Genomic DNA, 24,905 nt, shown 5'->3' with positions numbered 1-24,905 from the left:
TACATCAAAAAACACCCGAGAACAGATGCTGTCTTTTGTAGTAATTCGGCTGTAACAGACGGCTGGTCTGTCGCGGGGAAATTGCAATAAAAATTGGAATAAAATGTAAAACTTTATGATCGCGAATGGGGGTTGCGACGCCCTTGGAGGTTTTCATGGTTTAATGTTGTTTTATACATTATTGTAACGAAACCTTGACAAATTGATCCGTGAATGTGCTGTGATATTTTTATCTACAAAATTACTCAAACAATTTCGATTTTAGGCACGAGTATGCATTTATTTGTATTGTGTAATTTCCACATTTTGTTGCAATTTAAAGACCGATAAATTGTTAAACATTTGGCCAAACACCTTCGATTATATTTGTCCTGCTGCTTGCAAACGGGCCTTTCTGCATATAATTGTGGTTTTGTGATAAAATTGCTTCTGTACATAAATATTCATAAATAACATTTAAAAACACCGGAGCTTGGTAAGACGCATAACAATGAAACTTAAGGACGTATACGCTTGTTACGGGGTTCGAATTAAAAACGGTTGATCGTTTGCCAGATATTTCTTGCTTTGGGCGGAAGAAAATGCGATTTATTCGAAAAATTCTATTTTCGAGCCTTGTAGTGAAAACCAATCAACAGTAAGTAGATTTTTGTATAATTGTTTCTTAGCCTAGTATAACGTCAAAACTGGGGAGAGATTAATTTTTGTGGCGTTTTCGGTTTGTTTCTTTACGAGTAAAGCGTTTTTTCGACCCATTCGTCCATGCTGAATGTGGCCATGTTGGTGCCTTCGGTGTCCCGTTCGCGGAAGATTTCTGAAAAGAAAAACAGATTTGTGTGTAAAATTCAAAATTTTCCTATACTAAATGAGAAACTAACCAATCATCGTCTTGATCTTCACCGCACACATAATAAAGTCATCGAACGCTATCGACCCATCCCGGGAGCCGTACCGATGGACCAGCCCGTTCAAGATCCGGTTGTTCAAATGATACCCGGCCGAGTTGAGCGCTTCACGCAGCTCGAACGCGCTCAGCCGACCCGTCTGGTCCTGGTCGTACAGCTTGAAGACGGCCTTCCACTTGGAAATGTCCGTGAGGAGCGTCTGGAACTCCTCGAAGCCCAGCTTGCCGGACTGGTCGACGTCCAGCATGGCCACCATCGAGCGGCACACGTCCTTCGAGAAGCCATCGCCGGACTGGTCAACTGCGGGAGGAGGGAAAGAGAGAGAAAAAAGAGGAGGGATTTCAGTGCAGAGTTCGGCAAGCTAAAAAGTAATATAACCCATATTTAATTTTTGACTTCGATATGTTTTACCTTTCTTTTGTTTATGTTATGTATTTATTTTGCTGTGCAGTGATTGATGATATATTCAGTTACGTGTACTTACTATTTTACTTATGAGATATTTGTTGTGTTACATTGCATTTCAACACTGCATTTGCCAAGGCTCACTTGACCACAATCCCCACTTTTCAATTAAAATATATTCAATAAAATACGGTTAAGTTGACAATCATTCAAAAAAAAACCTTGCGATGCAAGCAAAAACCTTACTTTTACAAGCTTCCGGCCCGAAATTCCGATCACTTGGTACATGGCTGCATTCAAATGATTGCTGTCACCACAGTTACTCGCACAAGCAAGAAAGAGAAAGGAAAAGAGAGAAAGAGCATATGTCGTCGTGTCGCCCGGCTGTTTGAGTGCTGAGCTCGACATTCTTTTGTGTCAACTTCGTGTGTATCAACAGACGGTCGCATCCAAATTGCGAGCATGACCAGTGCTGTCGGTGAACATTCATCGATTTGGTCGGCGATGATGCTCTCATGAGCTTTGTCAAATATTATCAAATTTTCTCATCCAATCCTTTTTATAACCTGTCAACAGGCAAAGAGTTAGGTACACTCAACCCCCGGTGGTTGGTCACTTTTTCGTTTGACACTTTTTTAGTTTGTACCCCGTTCGTTGGTCAAAGTCAAACTAAAAAGTGACGTACTGTCACTTTTTATACTGCGCTCACGCACACTATCAAAACAAACGTTTGGTAGTGTGTGTGAACTCCGTGTCAAACTAAAAAGTGACCCCGTTCGTTTGACAACAGTTGGTGTCAAACCATCGGGGTTTGAGTGTATAGTTGAATAAAATAAGAAAAAAAATAATATAAATTTCCAAATATATTTTTCCCAACTATTAAATGAGCGAGTTGTGGCGCTATAACCACGGCAAATAGTGTCCAGGGCATTTGTGGAAACACAATGTCCCACCCCCGAGGGTCCCGGAGCAACTTCTTAGCATGGTGACTCCCAACGATAAATTGCCTAAACAAAAAGGAACGTGAGCGAGGTATTTCCACTTTTCTTCCTCCCCTGTAAATTCAGAAATGTATTGCTGTTTGAACTAGAGGTGGGCAAAACCGTTCTTTTTTAGGAGCCGCTCATTTTCGTTCGCTCACTAAAAAGAGCCGCTCTTTTGAACGGCTCTTTCGCTCTTTTTCAAAATTTTGATAAAAAGGTTATTTTTAAGAATTGTGTGATTTTTCGAAATCTTTTTCTAAATTCTGATTTAATCGATGAAGTCTATAAACACTGAAGTCAAATCAGGCAAGAGAATTTTTTTTCCATAATCTCTCAGCTTTTTAGTAGATTTTTGGTAATATGTTACAAGCTATGCAATTTTAAATTCTAAAATTTGTATTCGGATAGTACTTTTATGTACAATCAGTTATATAAAGAAAAGCTTTTTCATTTTGTTTAGAAAATCATGTACTTTTGGAATTTCAAAGAAAAGTAGGAAACTGAGAATAAGTTTGAAAACTTTAAAGTGGTGTTTGGCAGCAATGCTATTTTGGGATTGAATTAAAAAATAAATTGTGGGATCAATTTTAAAAACAAATTTTGTGATGCAATTTGTTCGAAATTCGATAAATTATATTTATCACAAGTTTAAAAGTAATTTTATCTTGGAACGGTTCTTTCAAAAGACCAGAGTTTAAAAAAGAACCGCGGTTCTTTTATTGTGAGCCATGGTTCGTTCGCTCTTTTTAGTGAACCGGCTCTTTGAGCGGCTCGCTCTTTTTTTGCCCACCTCTAGTTTGAACACTCGAGCTCAAACTCAATCCAATTCAAGGAATCATCTTTGCGGTTAACTTTACGCAGTTGGCCTGGCCGCTTTAACGTTTGTGATGTTTCAATGCAAACTAATGCAATGGGGCACTGCAATTGTTAATAATGACAATCAACCTAAGGCATTTTCCAGGATACCCTCGAAAGACTGGGTGCAATAGGGTTAGATTAGATTATATTAGATTAGATTTTTTTTCCCCAACTATAAAAGCTGGTTTGCATTATGCGGTAAATTGTGGGCATTTATACAAAAACCGAAATTTCGACACACAATTTTAAATGGCTGTGACTTTTGTAAAATTAATCAAACTTGATAAAAGAAGAATGAACAAAATTATTTCCATAGTTAACATACAGTTTTTTTGTAAATAAAATTATATACTTCAATATTAGCTTGTTAAATATCTTGCTTTTGTTTGTCACCTCTCTAAGATCTCACCAAATTGTTTATTGTCATGTCCCTTTGACGCTAAAAAACGCCCCACTTTTCATCACACAAAATAAGAGTGTGGAAAGTTCATTTCGACTTTTCTTTGCTTAAAAGTAAAAAGTTTCTTCATTTATGAACACCTGGGGACGGAAAATGCTTTGTTGGGTTATTTGAAGCACTTAACTATCGATGCTCGAGGTTGAAGCTGGTGAGTTGTACAGCTTTGGTACATTGATAAAAAAAGTTTTTTTTTAAAAGCATTGCTCCCCAAATATTTTAGAAGTAGTGTGTTTTTTGATATCTCGTGACGGAGGGGCGGTACGACCCCTTCCATTTTTGAACATGCGAAAAAGAGGTGTTTTTCAATAATTTGCAGCCTGAAACGGTGATGAGATAGAAATTTGGTGTCAAAGGGACTTTTATGTAAAATTAGACGCCCGATTTGATGGCGCACTCAGAATTCGAAAAACGTATTTTCATCGAAAAAACACTAAAAAGTTTTAAAATTCTCCCATTTTCCGTTACTTGACTGTAAAAAATTTTGGAACATGTTATTTTATGGGAAATTTAATGTACTTTTCGAATCTACATTGACCCAGAACGGTCATTTTTTCATTTAGAACAAAATTTTTCATTTTAAAATTTCGTGTTTTTTCTAACTTTGCAGGGAAATTTTTTAGAGTGTAACAATGTTCAACAAAGTTGTAGAGCAGACAATTACAAAAATTTTGATATGTAGACATAAGGGGTTTGCTTATAAACATCACGAGTTATCGCGATCTTACGAAAAAAAGTTTTGAAAATGTTGGTCGTCGTTGATCATGGCCGTTCATGGTCACCCGCGACAGACACGGACGGCGAAACAAAGGGAAACGCAAAAAGTAACTTTTTCAAAACTTTTTTTCGTAAAATCGCGATAACTCGTGATGTTTATAAGCAAACCCCTTATGTCTATACATCAAATTTTTTGTAATTGTCTGCTCTACAACTTTGTAGAACATTGTTACACTCTAAAAATAACCCTGCAAAGTAAGAAAAAACACGAAATTTTAAAATGAAAAATTTTGTTCTAAATGAAAAAATGACCCTTCTGGGTCAATGTAGATTCGAAAAGTACATTAAATTTCCCATAAAATGACATGTTCCAAAATTTTTTACAGTCGAGTAACGGAAAATGGGAGAATTTTTAAAACTTTTTTAGTGTTTTTTTTCGATGAAAAATACGTTTTTTCGGAATTCTGAGTGCGCCATAAAATCGGGCGTCTAATTTTACATAAAAGTCCCTTTGACACCAAATTTCTATCTCATCACCGTTTCAGGCTGCAAATTATTGAAAAACACCTCTTTTTTCGCATGTTCAAAAATGGAAGGGGTCGTACCACCCCTCCGTCACGAGATATCGAAAAAAGGACCTCGGATTCGTGATCAGGGACAAAAGTTACCCCTTAGGATAAGTTTCACGCAAATCGAAGAGGGGTCGGGGCAACTTTTCCCGATTTCGTGTGAGTTGGTAGAGAATTACCCATTTTTAATACAGTCGACTCTCTGGCTGTCGATATTCTCGATATCAATAATTCTCCATCTATCGATGAATTCTTCTGTCCCTTCAATCTGCATACTTCAATTATCTTCATTCCGCGATATTTTCCCTTGCTTGAAGAATTTCTTCCTCGACGGTCCCTTGGATTCTGTTTGCTTTTAAAATCTCTTCCGGTTGTCAATAATTTCACTTTCTCATGGCTTGCATAGCTTCTTGGCGAAACGAAGCTTTGAAGGGTGTTTGACATTAGTTTGTTTTTGGTTGATGGTCGTTGCCATGATTCTCTCCCATAGCTGGGTATCAAGGAAAAAAAATTAATCGAGTCTTCATTTTGCATCGTTCTGTAAACTGATGATTCTCTTCCTCGACGGTCCCTTGGATATTGACAACCAGAGAGTCGACTGTATAACAAAAAAATCTCTAAAATCGCTTACAACTCGCGATTTGCGATTAATTGAAAAATTTCTTTTTCATGACAATATCTATTTTGATCTAAAATTTTAAAAAATGAGTTCAATCCGAACCGTTTTCACTTCAAATGATAGTACGAAGTCCAACCGATAATGTTTTGTACAGTAGTTGTTCGGTAACTGGGCGTTGTTTAACTTGGCGCTCGACAACTGGGCCGTAGCCCAGTTGAGGTTAATGGATGCATAATCATCTTAAAAAAATATTTTTCAAACTTTTATTTGATTTCAAGGCACGATTAAAACAAATATCAAAAGTAAGCATTGTACATAAATTTGAGTAACTTTTATTTGTGTATTTCATCAGCAAAATGTTATGCATCGGTTAGTGAGCATCATTCGGTGACTGGGCTACGTTCTCAGCCCAGTTACCGAACAAGTACTGTATTCATATTGATACAGGAAGTCTTCATTTTTCATTGGCAGCATGTGAAAGCTAGAAAAATGTTTTTTTTTTGCCTGAAATTTTCAAGAATTTCTCTAAAAAAAACAACTACATAATTTTTGCTGCCAAAACCAATACCATCATCTTGTAGGCAACTTCTTTCTCTACAATGTTTCTTTTTGAACAATAAGTTTTTGTCACCTCAGTGCTAAGATACAGCCATTTTAGTTGAATAAAAAAGGGCGAATTCTCTAAATTCCATAAGAAATTTTTTTTTAATCACTAACACCACTGTTTCAGCTAATGCCACCATATTCATGTTAACAAACCTTTAGCATTGTTTTATAACAGTGATTTAAAAGCAAAATTAATAATTTCCATTGATTTGACTATGTGACGTAAGCGACATTACGAAGAAAAACATTTTGAATGAACTGTCTTTACTGCATTACAATCACATTTTTCTCAAAATTTTGATGAAAACTTTCTTTTATTGAAACATATGTATTAATGTAAATAATAATTTACACAGCCTTTGCGTTATCCATTGCGCTGATTGAAATGTCACCAACGGTATCTTGAATTAATCTTTTGTCAATTGCTTTCAATAATTGTGCCGTTTTTTAAAAACTCAGTTTTTATTGAAAATTCTGTTTTTTATTATTCAGTCCTATAAAGTGTTAAAAAATTTGGAACATTTGAGGGAAATTCAATGTACTTTTCGAATCTACATTAATCGAGAAGGGTCGTTTTTTCATTCAGAACAAAAAAAATCATTTTAAAATTTCGAACAAAATGCTTCTTCATGCTTCAAAATTTCGTGTTTTTTCTAACTTTGCAGGGTTAGTTTTAAGAGTGCAATATTGTTCTACAAAGTTTTAGAGCAGACAATTACAAAAATTTGGATATACAGCAATTCCCCACGAAAACAGCATGATTCGAAAAAAAAGTTCTCCGATCGGACTCAAAATTTTTCGGGGGGTTCCTTGGTCAAAATAATTAGACCCGTATTTTTTTTTTGTTTGGCCATTAGGGTGACCTACGCCGTGTTATGGTGGTCCAAAAAACCACTATTTTCAAAAAAAATCATATCTCACATAACTTCACAATTTTTTGATATGTTATGTAAAATTTTCCGAGGAATCAGGAAATTTTTTTTCAGATATAGGCTCTTTGGTCCCGAGCAACAGCATTTTAAGTTTTCATACGACCTTTTCAAGTATTAAGCTAGATTTTTTAAACTTCTTACTATTTTTCCCAAATAGCCAAACTATTCACCTTTCTTTTGCGTCTAAGACACATTTTAAAAATCGGATTGAATGGCGCTGAGATATGATTTTTTTTTTAAAAGTGGTTTTTGCGAAAAATGACGAAAATGGCCATTTTTTGGACCACCCTTACACGGCGTAGGTCACCCTAATGGCAAAACAAAAAAAAAACAAGTCGAATTATTTTTGCCATGCTGTTTTCGTGGGGAATTGCTGTATATAAACATAAGGGGTTTGCTTATAAACATCACAAGTTATCGCGATTTTACCAACAAAGTTTTGAAAAAGTTGGTCGTCGTTGATCATGGCCGTTCATGTTCACGACAGACACGGACGACAAAACAAAGAGAAACGCAAAAAGTAACTCTGTCACGAGATATTAAAAAACCGACCTCGGATTCGTGATCAGGGACAAAAGTTAATCGAAGAAGGGTCATTAAATTGATCCTTTTCACATCAAAAGAATGAAAAAAAAAATAACCTTACGCTGATTAAAAAAAATAATATAGCCAGTTTGCGTTGTTTTTTCTTTCTTTCTAATTTCAAATATAACTAGCTAATAAGCGTGCACACCAAACAAATATTGAATAGAAGCTTGTATATTAAAAAGTTCACAGTTGATATTTTTACCAAGCTTTTTAATCACGAAATTTAGATGAGCCTTGTAATGGACGCCAAATAGTCTAATTTGAACCACTTTTATGTTCAATTGACACAGTGCAAGTTTAGAATAAATTGAATGATTAGTCAGAAAGAAGCGATAGATAATGGCAAATGAAGCAAAGTTTTAGACGAAAGAAGCATCAGTTGAACTAACTGAAAAAATTACAATAAATGAAAAAGTTTCAACAGCAAACCATAACCACACACAAAACTAACAATTGATCCACCCAGATCCACTCCCAGTGCACCGTCCTGCAAAGAAATATCATCTAAAAGAGAAAGAAACGAAAAAAAAATCCAACAAACCTCAACAGCAACATTGTACACAACTCACTAAACTAAATCAACATATCTAATCATTCTCACCACGCTGCACGGGAACGATTTGGTTCTGCAGGTTCGCACTCGGATCACCCCCAGGACCGGCGGCGCCTCCATCGTTGACCCCGAATGCCTCCGCAAACGGGGTGTCCTTACAGAAGAGGCCACACAGCTGGGCCAGCAATCCGCCGCCGCCACCACCGCCATCGTCGTAGTTGGACGCGTTCTGCTGGTTCGCGTAGCTCTTGTTCAACCCGTTCACCGACGACGACTTGGGCAGATCTACTCACCGTGGTTTTTTTTTGTAAGGGGGTTTTGTAAGGGTTTCATTTTTTTTACGAGGGTGGTCAGGATGGATGAAGGTGGGGTTGCAAAGGGGGGTTGATTGTGAGAATAATTCAGAGAAAAATATGAAATTTGGATTTGGTTGGGTTACCAAATTGAATATTTTTTTTTGGTTTTGGCATTGGAAAAGAGAAAAATAGTGGAAAACTTGGATGAGATTCTAGATCGGCTAGATAATCAGGGTGATGGGAGATTAAAACTTAAAATATAAACAACAAATTTATGACGAAAAAAGTACAAAGAGTTGAACAAAGGTACACACAGAACATTCCCCGGACAGTTGACGCCACGGCGGCACAGAACAACAATTCGTAATTGATGGAATATGTGTTATTATTAGTGAAACTGAACTCATAAGTTGAAACGTTTGAAACAGCAATTATCCGATTTTATCACCTGACGACTGATTTATCTGTATTGATCATTTTTCTATTTTTTCTGTAAGGAAAAAAACAACAAAAATTACCAGAAATTTTTGTTGTTATTTTAACGCTCCACTGCCTAATATTTTCCATTTTTTCCGTGTTTTGGAGGTTTTTTAATTCTTTATTATAGTCTTTTTCAACCAGCGGGTGGTTCAACTTATTTCGAAGGTCATTTTGAGCCCCCTATCCACAAAACTTCTATTATTAAATGTTTATCTCAATTTATTTTAGTATTTTTTAATGATTTTTTCATGAAAAATTATTGTTTTTTGTTAGTGTCATGTGTTTTCTACAACATCCAATCTTTATATAGTAATGTATACTAATTTTGAGTTACAATCTCGAAATATTCAAGTAAAACTTTAAAAATAGCAAAAACACTTATTTTTATGCATTTTATAAATGCAATATTCCCTTTAATAGAGCGGCTCAAAAGCAGAACCATTTTACTGTTTACGCTTGTGCTAGAACAACCTTCTACTTTTTTGATGTAAACAAAGTGGGAACATTCGAAAATCACGTTACGCATTCCCTCTTTTCATCCCCCAGGTATTTAACTGGATGCAGAATAGTGGTTCGCAAAGCGGCCTCAATTTATAACTGTCAAAACGGAACCAACTGTTTGAAAAATGATGCCAAGAAGTGACAAGTATTGTAATCGATCCATAATTTTATTTTGCTAGGAATAAAAAAAAGTCGAGTGCGTCGAGCTTTTGAGGCAATCAAAGTCAACAAATCTTTAGAAAAGGGTTGAAATCGAGATTGGCATAATTCGTCGCTAACATTTCAATAAGCGCTATGTATCACGCAAAACCTATGTTTACGAATTGTTTACGACGAATTATCAGTAACTAATTTCACCTGCCAAATAACATTGAATAATCTTACTCCTGTATTATCACTGGGCTTCAAAGATACATAACCTCGTTCTGATTCACAAAATTCCTCCCACTTCTGACTTAAATTTTCAGCGAAAACATTAATATCTTCAGCAGCAAAAAATATGTCACGCTTGAGCTTGAACAAAGCCTTCTACTTTGTTTATGTTTACAGCTGTAGTGTAGTTGTGTTAGTGAGGAGCAGTGGGGATCATTCGGAAATCACGTTACGCATTGTCTTTTCAGCACTCAGGTATTTAGTTACGACCTGGGGGATGAAAAGAGAGAATACGTAACGTGGTTTTCAAATGATCCCACTTTGTTTACATCAAAAGGTGGTTCAAGCACAAAATTTTACTGGTAATGGTTCAGGTTATTCCGAGAATAGACAGAAAAGGCTCGTTAGTTAAAAAATATGATGAAATATTACAAGAAAAAGTAAATCAGCAAACCACATTTGCTTTCTACAATAATTTCCCTAATGATCGATTACAATATTTGCTGCTTCTGGCGAACAGTGGAATAATTCCGCTTTGACAGTTCAAAACGGTTCCGCTTTTAAGCCACTCTTTTCACCCCCCAGGTTACGACTCTATTAAAACTAAATTAATTAAAAAAATCAATCAATAAATGCTCCAAAGTGTACTTACTACTTAATGCCATGGTATTGGAATATGTGATCCAAGATGGCGGCCAACATAACGGCCCCCAAATAGCAAAAACATATATATATATATATATGTAAAATTTTGTTTATTGGTCCTTTTCAAAATCAAATCTAGATTTATTTGGGATTGAAACAGGCAATTAACCACTCAATGTTGACCACTTTGGGGAAGCTCAACTAGAATTTGATTTAAACAGCGCAAAAAAATGCTTTGCTTTTATAAATTTTGAGTATTTTTGATAAAATACTCGACTTACGTCGTTTGAATGCTTTGAAAATTAAGTAAAAACTTTCTTGGAAGGTACTCCCTGCAAATTTCTGAGTAAAGAAGTTATTTATGAAAAAAAAAACTAAAGTAATAAAATCGGATCATTGCTGTAGCATAAAATGGAGTGAGTGAAGTGACAAACGGAATGATTAGTGGAACAATATGAAAGCCGTTAGCTGTTTGCTCCCTAAATATACTCTGGTAGTTGGGGTCGATTTAGAATACCTTTAACCATTGCAAATGTTGCACAGTTTTGCTATCGAGACCATTCATTGTTATTATTTAAGAAAATTTCTAGCCTAATTCTAGCCTAGTGGAAATCTATTCGACCTAAATTAACATGAAGGATTGTCTAAAAGGGGAGAACATCTGATTCGCATTCAACAGAACAAAATCAATTCTAATAGTTTATAATTATTATTCAATGCAAGTAGTGAGCAAAAATAATTAATTAAAAAAACGAACGTCCCAACAAACTTCAAGTGGGTAGGGCAAACCTTAAACAATTGTCCCTTTTGTAGAAAAGTTAAGACTATTTAACAGCTAGCAGAATAAAACTCACCATCACGGAATGAGTGGTCCAGGATGCGCTTCAGCTCGACCCAATCGACCTCGCCGTCAGCGCCGGCCACCTCCAGGAACAGCCGTTCCATGGCCTGGCGCTGGGGCGACGGTTGCGACGGGATTGGGACGTCTGGCGCGATCTGAAAGATGAGAGTGGAATTTTAGTTTAAAATTGCTTATAATATATGATTTAATTACAAAAGGGGATTCAAAACACACACACAAATTGGAGCTTGGAGAAAAGGGGAGAAAAAGACATTCCGAAAACTTTGACCAAAACCTGAATATAACCAAAAAATAAGAAAATAAACTTACGTATCGACCACCACCACGATTGATATCGTCGGGATGGACCTAACAAAACATTTGAACATTTTGAACAACATTTGAAATTTAGACGAGCTTATTTTTGCTGAAATTTTGAATTTTAGTGTGAGATTTAAAAAAAAACGTGTGTGGTGTATGGTTTGTTTGTTTGCTCATTAAATAATAATAAACATGCCATAATGCTCAAGGACAATAAGGTGCAAGGAAAACTAGATCCAAGGATAATTAGGCACAAGGACAATAAGGTTTAATGACAATTAGTTCAAAAAACAATTAGGTCCAAGGGAAATTAGGTCCAAGGACAATTAAGTCCAATGACAATTAGGTCAAAGAACAATTAGGTCCAAGGACAATTAGGTCCAAGGACAATTAGGTCCAAGGACAATTAGGACCAAGGACAATTAGGTCCAAGGACAATTAGGTCCAAGGACAATTAGGTCCAAAGACAATTAGGTCCAAGGACAACTAGTTCCAATGATAATTAGGTCCAAGGACAATTAGGTCCAAGGACAATTAGGCCGAAAGACAATTAGGTCCAAGGACAACTAGTTCCAATGATAATTAGGTCCAAGGACAATTAGGTCCAAGGACAATTAGGTCCAAGGACAATTAGGTCCAAGGACAATTAGGTCCAAGGACAATTAGGTCCAAGGACATTTAGGTCCAAGGACAATTAGGTCCAAGGACAATTAGGTCCAAGGACAACTAGTTCCAATGATAATTAGGTCCAAGGACAATTTGGTTCAAGGACAATTTGGTCCAAGGACAATTAGGTAAAAGGACAGTAAGGTCCAAGGACAATCAGGTTTAATGACAATTAGGTCAAAAAACAATTAGGTCCAAGGGAAACTAGGTCCAATGACAATCAGGTCCAAGGGCAATTAGGTCCAAGGACAATTAAGTCCAATGACAATTAGGTCAAAAAACAATTAGGTCCAAGGGAAACTAGGTCCAATGACAATGAGGTCCAAGGACAATTAGGTCCAAGGACAATTAAGTCCAATGACAATTAGGTCAAAGAACAATTAGGTCCCAAGACAACTAGTTCCAATGATAATTAGGTCCAAGGACAATTAGGTCCAAGGACAATAAGGTCCAAGGACAATTAGGTCCAAGGACAATTAGGTCCAAGGACAATTAGGTCCAAGGACAATTAGGTCCAAGGACAATTAGATCCAAGGACAATTAGGTCCAAGGACAATTAGATCCAAGGACAATTAGGTTCAAGGACAATTAGGTCCAAGGACAATTAGGTCCAAGGACAATTAGGTCCAAGGACAAATAAGTCTTAGAGCAATTAGGTCCAAGGATAATCAGGTCCTAGGAAAAATAGGTCCTAGAGCAATCAGATCCTAGGACAATAATGTCCAAGGACAACAAGGTCCTAGGACAATTAGGTCCTAGGATAATTTGATCCTAGGACAATTCGGTCCTACGAGTTAGGTCCTAAGACAATTAGGTCTTAGAACAATTTAGTCCTAGATAATTAGGTCCAAGGACATTTAGGTCCAATGACATTTAGGCCAAGGACAATAAGGTCACCGGACAATTGGGCCCATGGACAATAAGGATAATCTTTTACAGCTTTTATTGAGCAGTGACAAGGAAAATGGCAACGATTTTAATGAGTACAAAAATTTCATGTTGAATAAACTTCAAAAACGCTTAACACTCACCCTATCATCGATGTCTCCGACGCCGACTTCATCGTCGTTCTCCTCCATGCTGTTCTTACACTCGGAGAACACCCGAATCAGGAACTCTCCCTCCTCGTTCGGCTCGAACGTCGACGGCACAATCAAGTAATCTCCCGGAGGCAACTTGAACCGGCAGCTCACCTCACGCAGGTTGATAAACGACGGCGACCGCGCAACCGACGCGTTATACTTGAAGAAGTTCATCTTCAGCGGCTTCTGGGCCAGATCCCGCTCCGTCACCCGGTACACGGCAAAGCCAATCGTGAGGCAATCCACGCCCATGTTGCGACGCGAGCGACGATTCTTCTGCATTAGGGCGATAATCACCGTACACTTGCCCTCGTCATCGTCCTCATCGGGGTCTTCCAGGTGGATCACGTACTGTGGGTTGTGCCAGAATGTGTTCAGATAGTTACGGCAACCGCCGGCCGTCGATCCAACCGCCCATTCGCCCTCGAAGGTGGACATTTCCCAGCGGAGTTTGCCGCGGTTCGCTTGCTCCTCGCTCAGCGAGTCCGGGCTCAAGTTGCAGATCTCAATGCGGTCAAAGTACTTGCAAAAGTCTCGGTACGACATCCAGAACTCGCCATCGTTGTCAAAGCTCAGCCCCAGTTCTTCCTTCTGTTCGTCCGGAATGAAGCGCCACTCGGCCGACTGATCGCTCCAGGCTCCGTTCCACTCCGCTTCGTTGCCCCACGGGTTGCGCAGTCGGATCAGCGGGATCTTGCCCGACTGGGTGGGCGTTACGATGTCCGCCAGCTGGATCTTGGTGATGGAGTACGCGTGGCCTCGGATCAGACCTTCGCGGGTTTCGGCCTCCGTTACGTTGGGGTCGGGCTGTTGAAAGGAAAGAGAATTTGATTAAAAACTAATATTCGTGAATCACCCTAACAACTCACCTCAATACTGCACGCAAACATCGAGTTGCGCTGGAATCCCTTCTCGCAGATCTGGAACAGATTCGGTGGCGTTTGATCCTTCAGGTCGTACATCTCCGTAACACCCCCGGTAAAGTCCTCCATCGCCTCGCAGGTGGTGCCTCCCTTCAACGCTTCATAAGATCCATGCAACTTGGCGTACGCCTTCTCCAGCAACGCACTCCAGAATTCATTCTTCTCCGACGACCGCATATAAATCAGCTCCCCCCGATAGGTCGGCAGCCGGTCGTCAATTACCACATCCACCCAGCGGCCGTACTGCCAAAACCGGAAGTGAAAGATCCCCGCGTAATCGTCCTCAAAGCTGTTATCCTCCGGCACCACCCGCAAGAACATCTTCTGGTCCTGGGTCAAGTTGGCACAAGCCGCCAACAGCCAGCAATCCCCGAGCTCACCCTGCTGCACGTCGAACCGGGAAAAGCCCTCGACAAAGAACTCCGGCGCTTCGCTGATCTCGTGCGGACGGAGCCACTCGTAGTGGCGGTCGGGACGGCGCGAGAACATCAGCGAGGACGAGGTCGCCGGAAATTCCGGATCCTCGAAGAGCGACCCGCTCTCAAGGCACTGGTTGCGCAGCACATAGTAGTCCTGGACGTCGGTTTGCGACCGGAAGCCACTGCCCCTCTCGCCGAGCTGTGTGCGGGGGAAGATGAAAGAAAATATTGCGTTAGTGTTGGCATAAAATTGATACGAAATTTAATTGCTTGCGACTACCATCATTATAAAATAATTTGTTTTGATGATCAAACTTGCACCCGAACCAAGTAGCGACTACAATCTTGGAAGCCAATTCAACTTATCAAACCATTCTTGGAAAGGGTAATCTTATTACTGATTGGTCGCTGTACTGATAAGTTGTACACAGAAAAAAAAGTTGAATTTTGGAATGTTGAAAATTTGGTAGGTTGAATATTACCTCTTTTTTTGGGTAATATTCCATAAAAAATGTGTAAAAATGTGAACCTGATGAATATTCATCAAAAACTGATGAAAATTCATCATTTTCTGGGGTAAAATTCATCATTTTTTTAGCCACAAAATCTGTCACCATTTCCTGATGAATATTACCATCATTTTTTTTCTGTGTACGATTCGTTTGATTGAGAGTACAAAATCAATATTTTTTTGATTTTTGATTTTTTTTGCCGTATACGCGGAAAAAGTCAATTTTTGAAATCGTGAATTCCCGAGCAGACGGAAATAACTTGGGAATAACATTTTTTGATATTTGAAAATACTAGGCCAATAACATTTTACGTTATTTATAACAACATTTGTTATTCGCCGTTATGATTTTTTTGTTATTTGGTTGTTATTGTAATAACAGACGAATAACATTTTCAGTTATTTTTCGAACAAATTTTTGTTATTATTTTTTGTTATTATAACAACTAATCCGATCATCCCAATAACAGTTTGAGGTATTCTTCCATAACAAAAAATGTTATTCCAAAGTTGTTTTGGCAATCAATCAATATCAGACCAATAACAAATTTTGTTATGATAACATAAACTGTTATTAAGTCCTTATGCAAAAATGGATTTTTCAAGAAGATTCCATAACACTTTCTGTTATATTAACAGTATTTGTTATTGAAATGGCATGAATTTTGTTATTACCGTCTGTCCGGGTTGTGCTCATGCTTCGTGCTTCACGTGTATTCACATTTATAGTGAAAATGCATCATTGTCATGAATAAATTTCTTCGTGGTTCACAGAAAAAAAAAGTTGAATTTTGGAATGTTGAAAATTTGGTAGGTTGAATATTAACTCTTTATTTGTGTAATATTACATAAAAAATGTGTAAAAATGTGAACCTGATGAATATTCATCAAAAACTGCTGAAAATTCATCATTTTCTGGGGTAAAATTTATCATTTATTTTGCCACAAAATCTGTCACCATTTCTTGATGAATATTACCATCATTTTTTTTCTGTGTTCTTAAATTCATGAACACAATTCACGATTCCGGAAATTGTTTTTTTTTGTGTAGAAAAGTATGGACAAAAATTTTGCTTGTAAAAAATGTGTTTTTTTTTAAATAAAAATTTTCTCGAAAAAGATGTTTGAATTCAATTTTTAATGCAAATTGTTGCAATGCGAAAAATACTTTACAGATTATTTAATTAAGTAATTCCAGTTTTTGATATTTTACAATAGTGTCCATGATTGTCCATTCTTGAAAATATTTTTTTTTAAATCGAGAAAATTTCTACTAAAATTGCCAAAGAGCCATAGAAGATTGGACCTCTGGTTGTTAAATACAGCGAAAAAAAGATTTTTCTATGATATGTCAGTCGAACAATCTACAGGGCTTGCTATGTTCAATGGTCGATGACAGGCAGGCTCGATATTATAATTTTCATTTTCCACAAAGTATTAAAACTAACACCGTAGCAGTATAGCACTGAATGTCCTTTAAATCAAAGAATGTGTTTTCCCAACTTGCTCCTGAAAAAAGGTACAAAGTTCACGAGAATTTTCAAAATTCTCCACCTCCCGTACTCGATAGATGTACTCCCCGTCCGCGGTGTAGTACTTCTTCAGCGGAATCTGCGGCAGATAGCGCGCGTGCACCGGACACTGATAGTTGTAGTTCCGATAGTAGACGCTATCCAGCGGATTCTCCTGGCAGTAGTACCGCCCGTAACTCCGATCGTACATCCCATACTGGTACTGGACGGCACTACTGCGAACACTAGCGGCACCATCTGGACCACGGTCCGGAAAGATCTGCGGACTGACAAAGACCAAATTCCGTTCCACCACTCGCTGCACTAGGGATTCCACGGCCGTCTTCGGAGTCGTCATACCCGGGACAACACTCGCGCTGGACTAGCCCGGGACCGACCTGGGCCACACTGGAATCACTTGAGCAGCTCTTTCCGAATGTGAAGCTGGTTGGTTCGTGGAAGGAGTAAAAGCTAGTTGCATCATACATGGACCGTCCATTAGTGGACGACAGGACCGCTCACCGCGGGGTGTCCACCTCCGGAGTTAACCAACCATGGCTGGAGAAGAGGCTGAGCACGAGTTGGAAGACGAGGTCACAGCGGTTCAGTGTACCTTAAGTTTGACGCCGGGCTGGGCAAATTCCACTAGCACCTTGAACTTGGTTTTGGAAGAGTGAAGCTTTTTCGGAACGTTTTGCCCGTTAAAGTCCCGGATTAGCTCCTGGTGATGGTGGTCCATGGACATAATGTTTTGAATATTACTTCTTGCTTTGAAGAAAGAGGGTTGTTTTAGCTCGAAGATACGAATCAAACTGGTTGGAATAGATAGATGAGATTTGGGCTAGCTAAATCAAACAATGTCGAATTAATTAGCGAATCGATAGTTTTGTATTGCATAGGAAGAGCGGCCGTGGCTGACTGGTTACGGTGTTCGCTTTGTAAGCGAATGGTTCTGGGTTCGATGCCCATCTGCTCCTAACGAGAAAGTTAAGAACACATGAATTTGAAATGATAAATATGAACGAAAAATCAAAGTCGCTCGAGGCGGGGTTCGATCCCCCGTCCTTTGGATTGGTAAGCAAAAATGCTAACCACTAGGCCATGACGACTTGGTTAGCTTGAAATGGAATTAGGAATACTGTTACAGAGAGCGAGTTGTGGCGCTATAACCACGGCAAAAATAGAGCCAGGGCATTCGTGGAAATACAATGTCCCATCCAAATGGGTTCCGGAGTACCAAACCTTCTTAGCATGGTGCTCCCAACGAATACAACCAAATCTCGGAGCGTATGGTGGTGTGTCCCCACGCTTCTTCCTCCCATGTCGATTCAAAATTGTGTTGTTGTTCGAACACTCAGTGCTCAAACCCAACCCAATTACGAGTCATCTCTGCGATACGGCTTTACGCAGTAGGCCTGGCCGCTTTAACGCTTGTGATGTTTCAATGCATTTTCAATGCAATGGCGCACTACAAGTGTTAATAAATGACAAGAAGAGTGCTAGGCGTCATCTAACCTAAGGCACTCTCCAGGATCCCTTCGAAAGATTGGCTGCGCTAGGGTCTGATTAGATTAGACTAGATTAGAATCGATAGTTTTGTATTGCATAGTGGGATTTTTGGAAATTAAAAATTATTTTACAAAAAAAAACTTGAATATTACTTTAGGTTAAAAATCTACAAAATTCTAAAACAATCGCAAAAAAACATATTCAGTTTTTTATTATTTCGTAGTTTTACTAGTTTTGTACAAAAAAAATTGTTGCCCGATATTTATCTTGAAAAAAGTATGCTGAGTAATTCTCTACTAAAAAAAATCGAATTCTTCGACATCCTTTGAAAGAACTAAAAACACTTTTTTTTTCATTTTCAAATGCTGGACTAGATCTTTATTTTTAAAAATATTGTTTTTAGAAAAGAGCAGTAAATTTACAAAAAAAAATTTAAATTGAAAATTAAATTAATAGTTTCATTTCAAATTTTATTTTAAGAAGCTGTATTTGAGAAACCAGCATTCCGATCACCAATGTCAAAAATTTCAAACAGCAGTATTTTTTACAGGGGTTTTCTTTAAGAAATATATTTTAATTGAAAACACGTTTTGGAAAAAAAATCTTCTTCAAATGACTTTAACTTCAAATGTAAACTTTATCAAAAAATTGATAAAATCATTTTTAATTACCAATTTGAATTTGTATCTTAAAATTAATTTTGAACTTTAACTTGACAATTTTTCAGATTTTTTCAAAAATCTCCGACAAAAAGATCTCCGGCACCAGATTTTGCACCATCCTAAACCCTAACGCAAAAGATGCTTTTTAAGTCCCCTAAATCATATAAAAATTTTGAAAAATAAAAATATTGTGTTTAGCAATTTTAATTTTTAATATTAAAAATTCTTATAGAAAAATCGGGATCTTTTCTCATGTGACTATTTTTTTCCTGAAAAGTCCTAATCATAACCTACAACTAGCTTTATTCGTCGCATCTGCTAGAAGCACTCGGGCGCGCTGATCAATAATCTAAATTTTGATCACGGCAATGGATTCTACGTCCAATTTCCTTTAAAATTGAGTCTAAGACCGACCCTTTAAGATTTGTGGTTCCTGAGTTATCGTCGTTTGAAGATAGGGGTTTCGCTCAAAAATCGCCAAAAAGTCGATTTTTTGAGAGGGTACAAAAATGGAGGGGGTGGTCCGATTTAGATGAAATTCGCGATTTTTGCATCTTTTTGCCAAATTTGAGCAGAATCGGAGATGGCATATATAAGTTATTTTTGTGTATATGGAGTAGGCCGTCCCACAAAATTTAAAAGTTGTCAAATTTTCGATGCTCACCCCTAGAATGATAGATTAGGATGTCAGGAACAATGTTTTCATACAACAAAAAAAATCCCAAAAATGGATTACAACTCGCACGCGAAGCTTGAATGAAAGCAGGGCGTTTTAGGGAGAAAAAATTGTATTTTTTAGCCAAAAAAAATCAAAAATCACTCCCAAAAACGAGCCAAAAAATGTTGCAACCAAAACTAATGCATTCAGCTCATTGCGAATTTTACGGAGATCATTTTGTTTTTTTTAAACATTCAATTTATGTCCACGCAAAGTTGAGATATTTGCATTTTAGTGAACAAAAAGTGACGAATTTTCAAAATTCTTGGTATATAAGCGTTTTTAACATAAAACATTGGCTACTTTGATTACAAACGAGAAAGCATAAATTTTTGATATTTTTATTTTGTTCGCTCAAAAACGATATTTGTTAATAATATTTCACGAAAGTGGAGTGTTTTTTTTCTTTCAGTGTTTTTTTTTTCGGAAAGCCCGTCAAATTTCCTACAAGTTTGTCTTTGACCACTTTTTGATACGATGCAACGGCTTCGAGATACAGCAATATTTAAATTATGAAGTACAAAAATATTTAAAACACTTACGCCCTTCTCAAATGTCATTTTTGAGTACAATTGGCTCCATATACACAAAAATGGCTTATATAGGCTTAGGATAACATGTCTACAAAGTTTCATTAAAATCGGAGAGGCTCGGGTACAACCGATTCCCTATTTTACATAGAATTGCTCATAAAAATATTTTTACATAAATGCATACCGGTTTTGAAACAAAATTACAAACTGTAATTGACACATTCTCCAGCAATGTACACCTGAGGATGAAATTTTGAAAAGCGTGTATGAGCTATTTGGATATTTTTCCTCGATTCTAGACTACTTGAAGCTTCAAAAATCATGGTTTTCATTAATTGATCATTTGAATATCATTTTGTACAAGTTGGTTAAGTTATGCATCAATTCGTGATAAAATCATCGTTTTAAAACATTTTTCTAAAAACTCCTGGTTTTCAGCGAAATAAAATCCAAAAATTAGTCTTTTGATTGCATTTTGTTGGTTTATAGATGTACTAAATGAAAATTTCATGGATTTGCATTTTATCTTAAGTTAAGTATTTTTTCGAACTAGTGTAAGTTTACCATTTTATTGCGTTGCAACGTCACGAAAAAGGTACAGTTGTTTATGCCAACAAAAAACTAAATATTCAATCATTTTGATATTTCGGATGCTCTTTGTATTTGGAAAGAGCTTTCAAATGCAACCTAGAGCGACTAAATTGGTTGTCTAGATCCAAAGTTACAACAGGTTTAAGTTTGCGTTGCAACGTCACGAAATTTTAAATCATGTTGGTCACATGGCAAAAAAGTGTATGCGTAGTTGATTGTTGAAGATAAAGGGCTACTAAATATTATATATTTTTTATATAATGTTTCCGAGCATATTTACAGAAGAATTGTACATGGGTCATTCACAAATTCCGTCACTTAAGTTTGTATGCAACTCGAAAAAGAAGGTATTTTATGAAACTTGTTGAACAAATCAAAATAGACCAATGTTCACAAGGGGGAAAATTCTAAAACTTTCAAAAAAGTAATCACGTGGTTACTGGATGGCCCCTTTATGATAAACTGATTTACGTGAGGGTTCATTCTAATACAACGCAAACAATTTTTTTTTATTCCAAACCCTTATGTTGGCCAAATTACAGTGAAATTCACTAAATAATAAAAATCAAGTGATTCTATTGTTTTTTTTTACAAATTTTTGTCACTTTGTTGTTGGACGATCCCTTACATAAATAAGTTGTATGCAAAGTTTAGTTTTTCGAAATTAAAAATGTTATGTTGCGCAGATAAACACTGTTACTATTTCCTCAAATTTTATTTAAAAAGCATAAAAGTCAACAAAATAAGTTACGTTGTTTGCAGATCACCCCTTAGGGGCCATCAACAAACGATATGGGCACTTTATTTATAAATTTCAGCCCTCCTGAAAACTTGAAGCTCCTTACCTCCCTTCTAAAACTTCCACGTGTTTTGTGAATTGCTCAAAACTATTAAAATATTAAGGAGCGTTCTTGCATTACGTAACAAAACATTTATATTTTTAGACCCTCCACCCCCTGGTAATACATTTCCGATGCATTTTTTTGGTTTAAATCATCGAATCCCCCCTCCTCCCCCTTGATATAACGCCGTCACGTAATGCATGGACGTCCCATTACATGGATAGAGGAGGGGAGGGAGTTGACTTTGAAAGCCCTTTGAAAAACATCGTAAATCGTACTACTACTGTGTGGTATAGAAAGAGGGGGGGGGTCTAACATGGGCGGGCCAATCAATTCACATGTCCTTGTACTGTCTAACAATGTCTTATAATAAAATTTTAACGTACAGTTGTTAAAACTAACAAAAACTATGATTTATTTTGAAACTAAAATTTCGTGACGTTGCAACGCAACGAAAAACCCTGTTTTCAAAACAGAGCGTTGCAACGTCACGAAATGTAAGTGGTCTTTAAAAATCGGGGTTTGATTTTTTCGAAAAACTTATGATTGCATTCGATTGTTGGCCAATTTTACATTAAAAATGGAAGAAGAACTCAAAATTTGCCGTTTAACAGAGCAGAGTTAATGGCGAAACATGAATTGGGTCAGGATTGTGAAATAGTCACGCGTTGCAACGTCACGCTACATATTCCTCTCTCAAAAACAGAATATTTGCTTAAAATAATGTTTCAACACTGTTTCTTATAGTAAATTTAATGCCCTTTCCGAATCTGTAATCACATATATACCTTTTTTCTATGTATTTTTTGAGTTACAGCCGAAATACTGAAAAAAGAAAAGTCAAACCGTTGCAACGTCACGGCGGAATGTGTCAATTATATCTGATAATTATAACTGTCAAAGGTTTGCAAAAAGGGGTCAACAGCCAGCTAATTATTTTAATGTTCGCATCGCTATAAGGCTGACTAGTTTGAATGATTTTTGGCAATTAAAAAAATATTTATCGAATAATTCATTTAAAAAAGTATACTTTGAAGTCAGATAAGATCACCTTAATGCGAGTAGTAATTTGCAAGAGGGTGTGAATTGGCTCGCCTAATTCAAAGCTGTCAGCTAAGCACCATTCAAAACACACCCCAAAAACCCTCGTGATAATGGATTTATGTTTTTTTCTCGCCACATAACGCTTTGTTCTTCAATGTTTGGGTTCGACTTTGCTCCACGTTGAAACACAACCGAATATCCGAGTTCCCTTATCTAAACCAGACGGAATTCCCTCGTGAACTTGATATCGTACACCGAGCTATCTTTGCCCATGTGAGTCAGTCCGAATCAATCCTTATCGCACTGAGTTTTCGCTTTACTTCACCAGTAGCAAATTAATTCACATTACAATCGTTGTTGGACAATTATACCAATTAGCATTCAAAGTTGATATTTAGCGGAATTCCTTTCCAAGTTGACTCACATGTTTGAACCTTCGGATCGAGGGAAGAACACTTCTAACCGCGGACGAAACGTGGTGCAGGGATTCCTGAATTTCATCCTCGTCACTCATTGTGATATTTAAAACAATCACTAACGTTCAAATCGTACACATTTCCCTACAATAGTTCACTTCCTCGCGCTGCCACGTTCCACGGTTGACTGAAATTTTCGACTGAATGGAAATCCAATTCAATTTAGCCTTAACACCGTGCCATCCTGCCTGATTGACGAGAGGGACTTACTTTGGCGAACACACGATACTAACGATAATACACGCGTGTGGTCTCGGCCGACTAAACTATACTGCTTGCGTAGCAATAAAGAGAGTAGTCCGGTCGGGCGGAGATTTCAGCGGAACTACCCAAGCTGTCTGGAATAAAACACCATGCTATCGCTCGGGCGGAATCCGTTGATCGCAACAGTGGCTTATGTGTAGTTTAAGATTCAAAATCAAAGATTTTTAATGAATTATGACTTTATTCAAATTTAAAGAGTATTCCAACAAAAAAAAAACTAATCCGTAGGACACTTTTGCCGACAACAGTGATGTATTGCAATTTGTTATGGTGACGAGCCTTTTTCTTTTTCTGTGTGTGCAGCAATTTAGTGTTTGTTATGTTGCTGTTTCCTGTTTGGTTCTGGGGTGGGTCCAGCAGGGTGACAACAGTCGCGCGACAGGTTATCATCGATGTCTTTTCACAGTTTTCGGTGTACTAACATTTTAAAAGGACGAAAAGAGTTCAAAGTTTACATTTTTCTGATAATTTGATGATTTGGCAAAAAGTACTATCTTCATTTTAGTTGTTATAACGCTTCACATGCAAACAAGTTGGTCTAGCAAGGATGTGGTGCTTAAAGGACCGGAGTGACACAAGCTAGGAAGTCGTTATCACCATCGTGTTGTCTCTAGACTGTTTTTATTTCGCAAGGACACGGGAGTGCTATAAACGTAGTACTAAGTAGTAGAATGTATAACTCTGAACAAACGTGATAATTTCTGGAATTGCAAATGCAGTTAATTTTTGAGAAACAAAATTAAATCTTTTTAAAACGAGTGATGACATTTTTTTTGAAACTTTCCGTAATTCTATACACGGAGAAAAAAGAGTTCCCAAAATCGTGAACAAGCGTTCATGAAAATGAGAATCTCGAACAAAGTGTTCAAATCCCATGGTACGATTTTGAAAAACGTACCATGAAATTTGAACACTTTGTTCGTAGCTCTCATTTTCATGAACGCTTGTTCACGATTTTGGGAACTCTTTTTTCTCCGTGGAGAATTTTGCAAAAAAAAAATCGTAATAGTTTATTTTGCATTTATTTTATTTGGATGATACTTTGACCATACAAGACCCCTATGACAAGCCATTTAACATCATTAGTTTTTCCATGGGTAATTCTCCGCCAACTCACACAGCAGTTGCCCCGACCCCTCTTCGATTTGCGTGAAACTTTGTCCTAAGGGGTAACTTTTGTCCTTGATCACGAAACCGAGGTCCGTTTTTTGATATCTCGTGACGGAGGGTGGTACGACCCTTCCATTTTGAACATGCGAAAAAAGAGGTGTTTTTCAACAATTTGCAGCCTGAAACGGTGATGAGATAGAAATTTGGTGTCAAAGGGACTTTTGTGTAAAATTAGACGCCCAATTTGATGGCGTACTCAGAATTCCGAATAAACGTATTTTCATCGAAAAACACTAAAAAGTTTTAAAATTCTCCCATTTTCCGTTACTCGACTGTAAAATTTTTGGAACATGTCATTTTATGGGAAATTTAATGTACTTTTCGAATCTACATTGT

At 37.4% G+C, this 24,905-nt stretch overlaps 1 protein-coding gene across 8 annotated transcripts in view; it reads right to left on the bottom strand.

Annotated features, from left to right (window-relative positions):
• Nucleotides 1-253: 253 nt before the first annotated feature.
• The window catches only part of LOC6042618 (calpain-A), a 52,200-nt gene continuing 27,548 nt past the window's right edge, over nucleotides 254-24,905 (bottom strand). For 3 of the 8 annotated variants that reach the window (XM_038252596.1, XM_038252600.1, XM_038252598.1), the window contains 7 exons: nucleotides 14,266-14,937; nucleotides 13,346-14,203; nucleotides 11,658-11,696; nucleotides 11,341-11,482; nucleotides 8,241-8,477; nucleotides 879-1,205; nucleotides 254-814 (listed from right to left, as the gene is read on the bottom strand). In XM_038252596.1, coding sequence (XP_038108524.1) covers nucleotides 729-814; nucleotides 879-1,205; nucleotides 8,241-8,477; nucleotides 11,341-11,482; nucleotides 11,658-11,696; nucleotides 13,346-14,203; nucleotides 14,266-14,937 — 2,361 coding nt within the window. In that variant the 3' untranslated portion in view covers nucleotides 254-728. Of the gene's footprint in view, nucleotides 815-878; nucleotides 1,206-8,240; nucleotides 8,478-11,340; nucleotides 11,483-11,657; nucleotides 11,697-13,345; nucleotides 14,204-14,265; nucleotides 14,938-23,083; nucleotides 23,412-24,905 lie in introns of those variants that run through there. The other 5 variants (XM_038252597.1, XM_038252602.1, XM_038252604.1 and 2 more) reach the window with 4 other exon arrangements.

The sequence above is a fragment of the Culex quinquefasciatus genome, chromosome 2 (genome assembly GCF_015732765.1).
Source record: "Culex quinquefasciatus strain JHB chromosome 2, VPISU_Cqui_1.0_pri_paternal, whole genome shotgun sequence".
NCBI classification, from domain to species: Eukaryota; Metazoa; Arthropoda; class Insecta; order Diptera; family Culicidae; genus Culex; species Culex quinquefasciatus.
The sequence above is the reverse complement of the archived record's forward strand: the minus strand, read 5'-3'. Positions and strand labels throughout refer to the sequence as shown.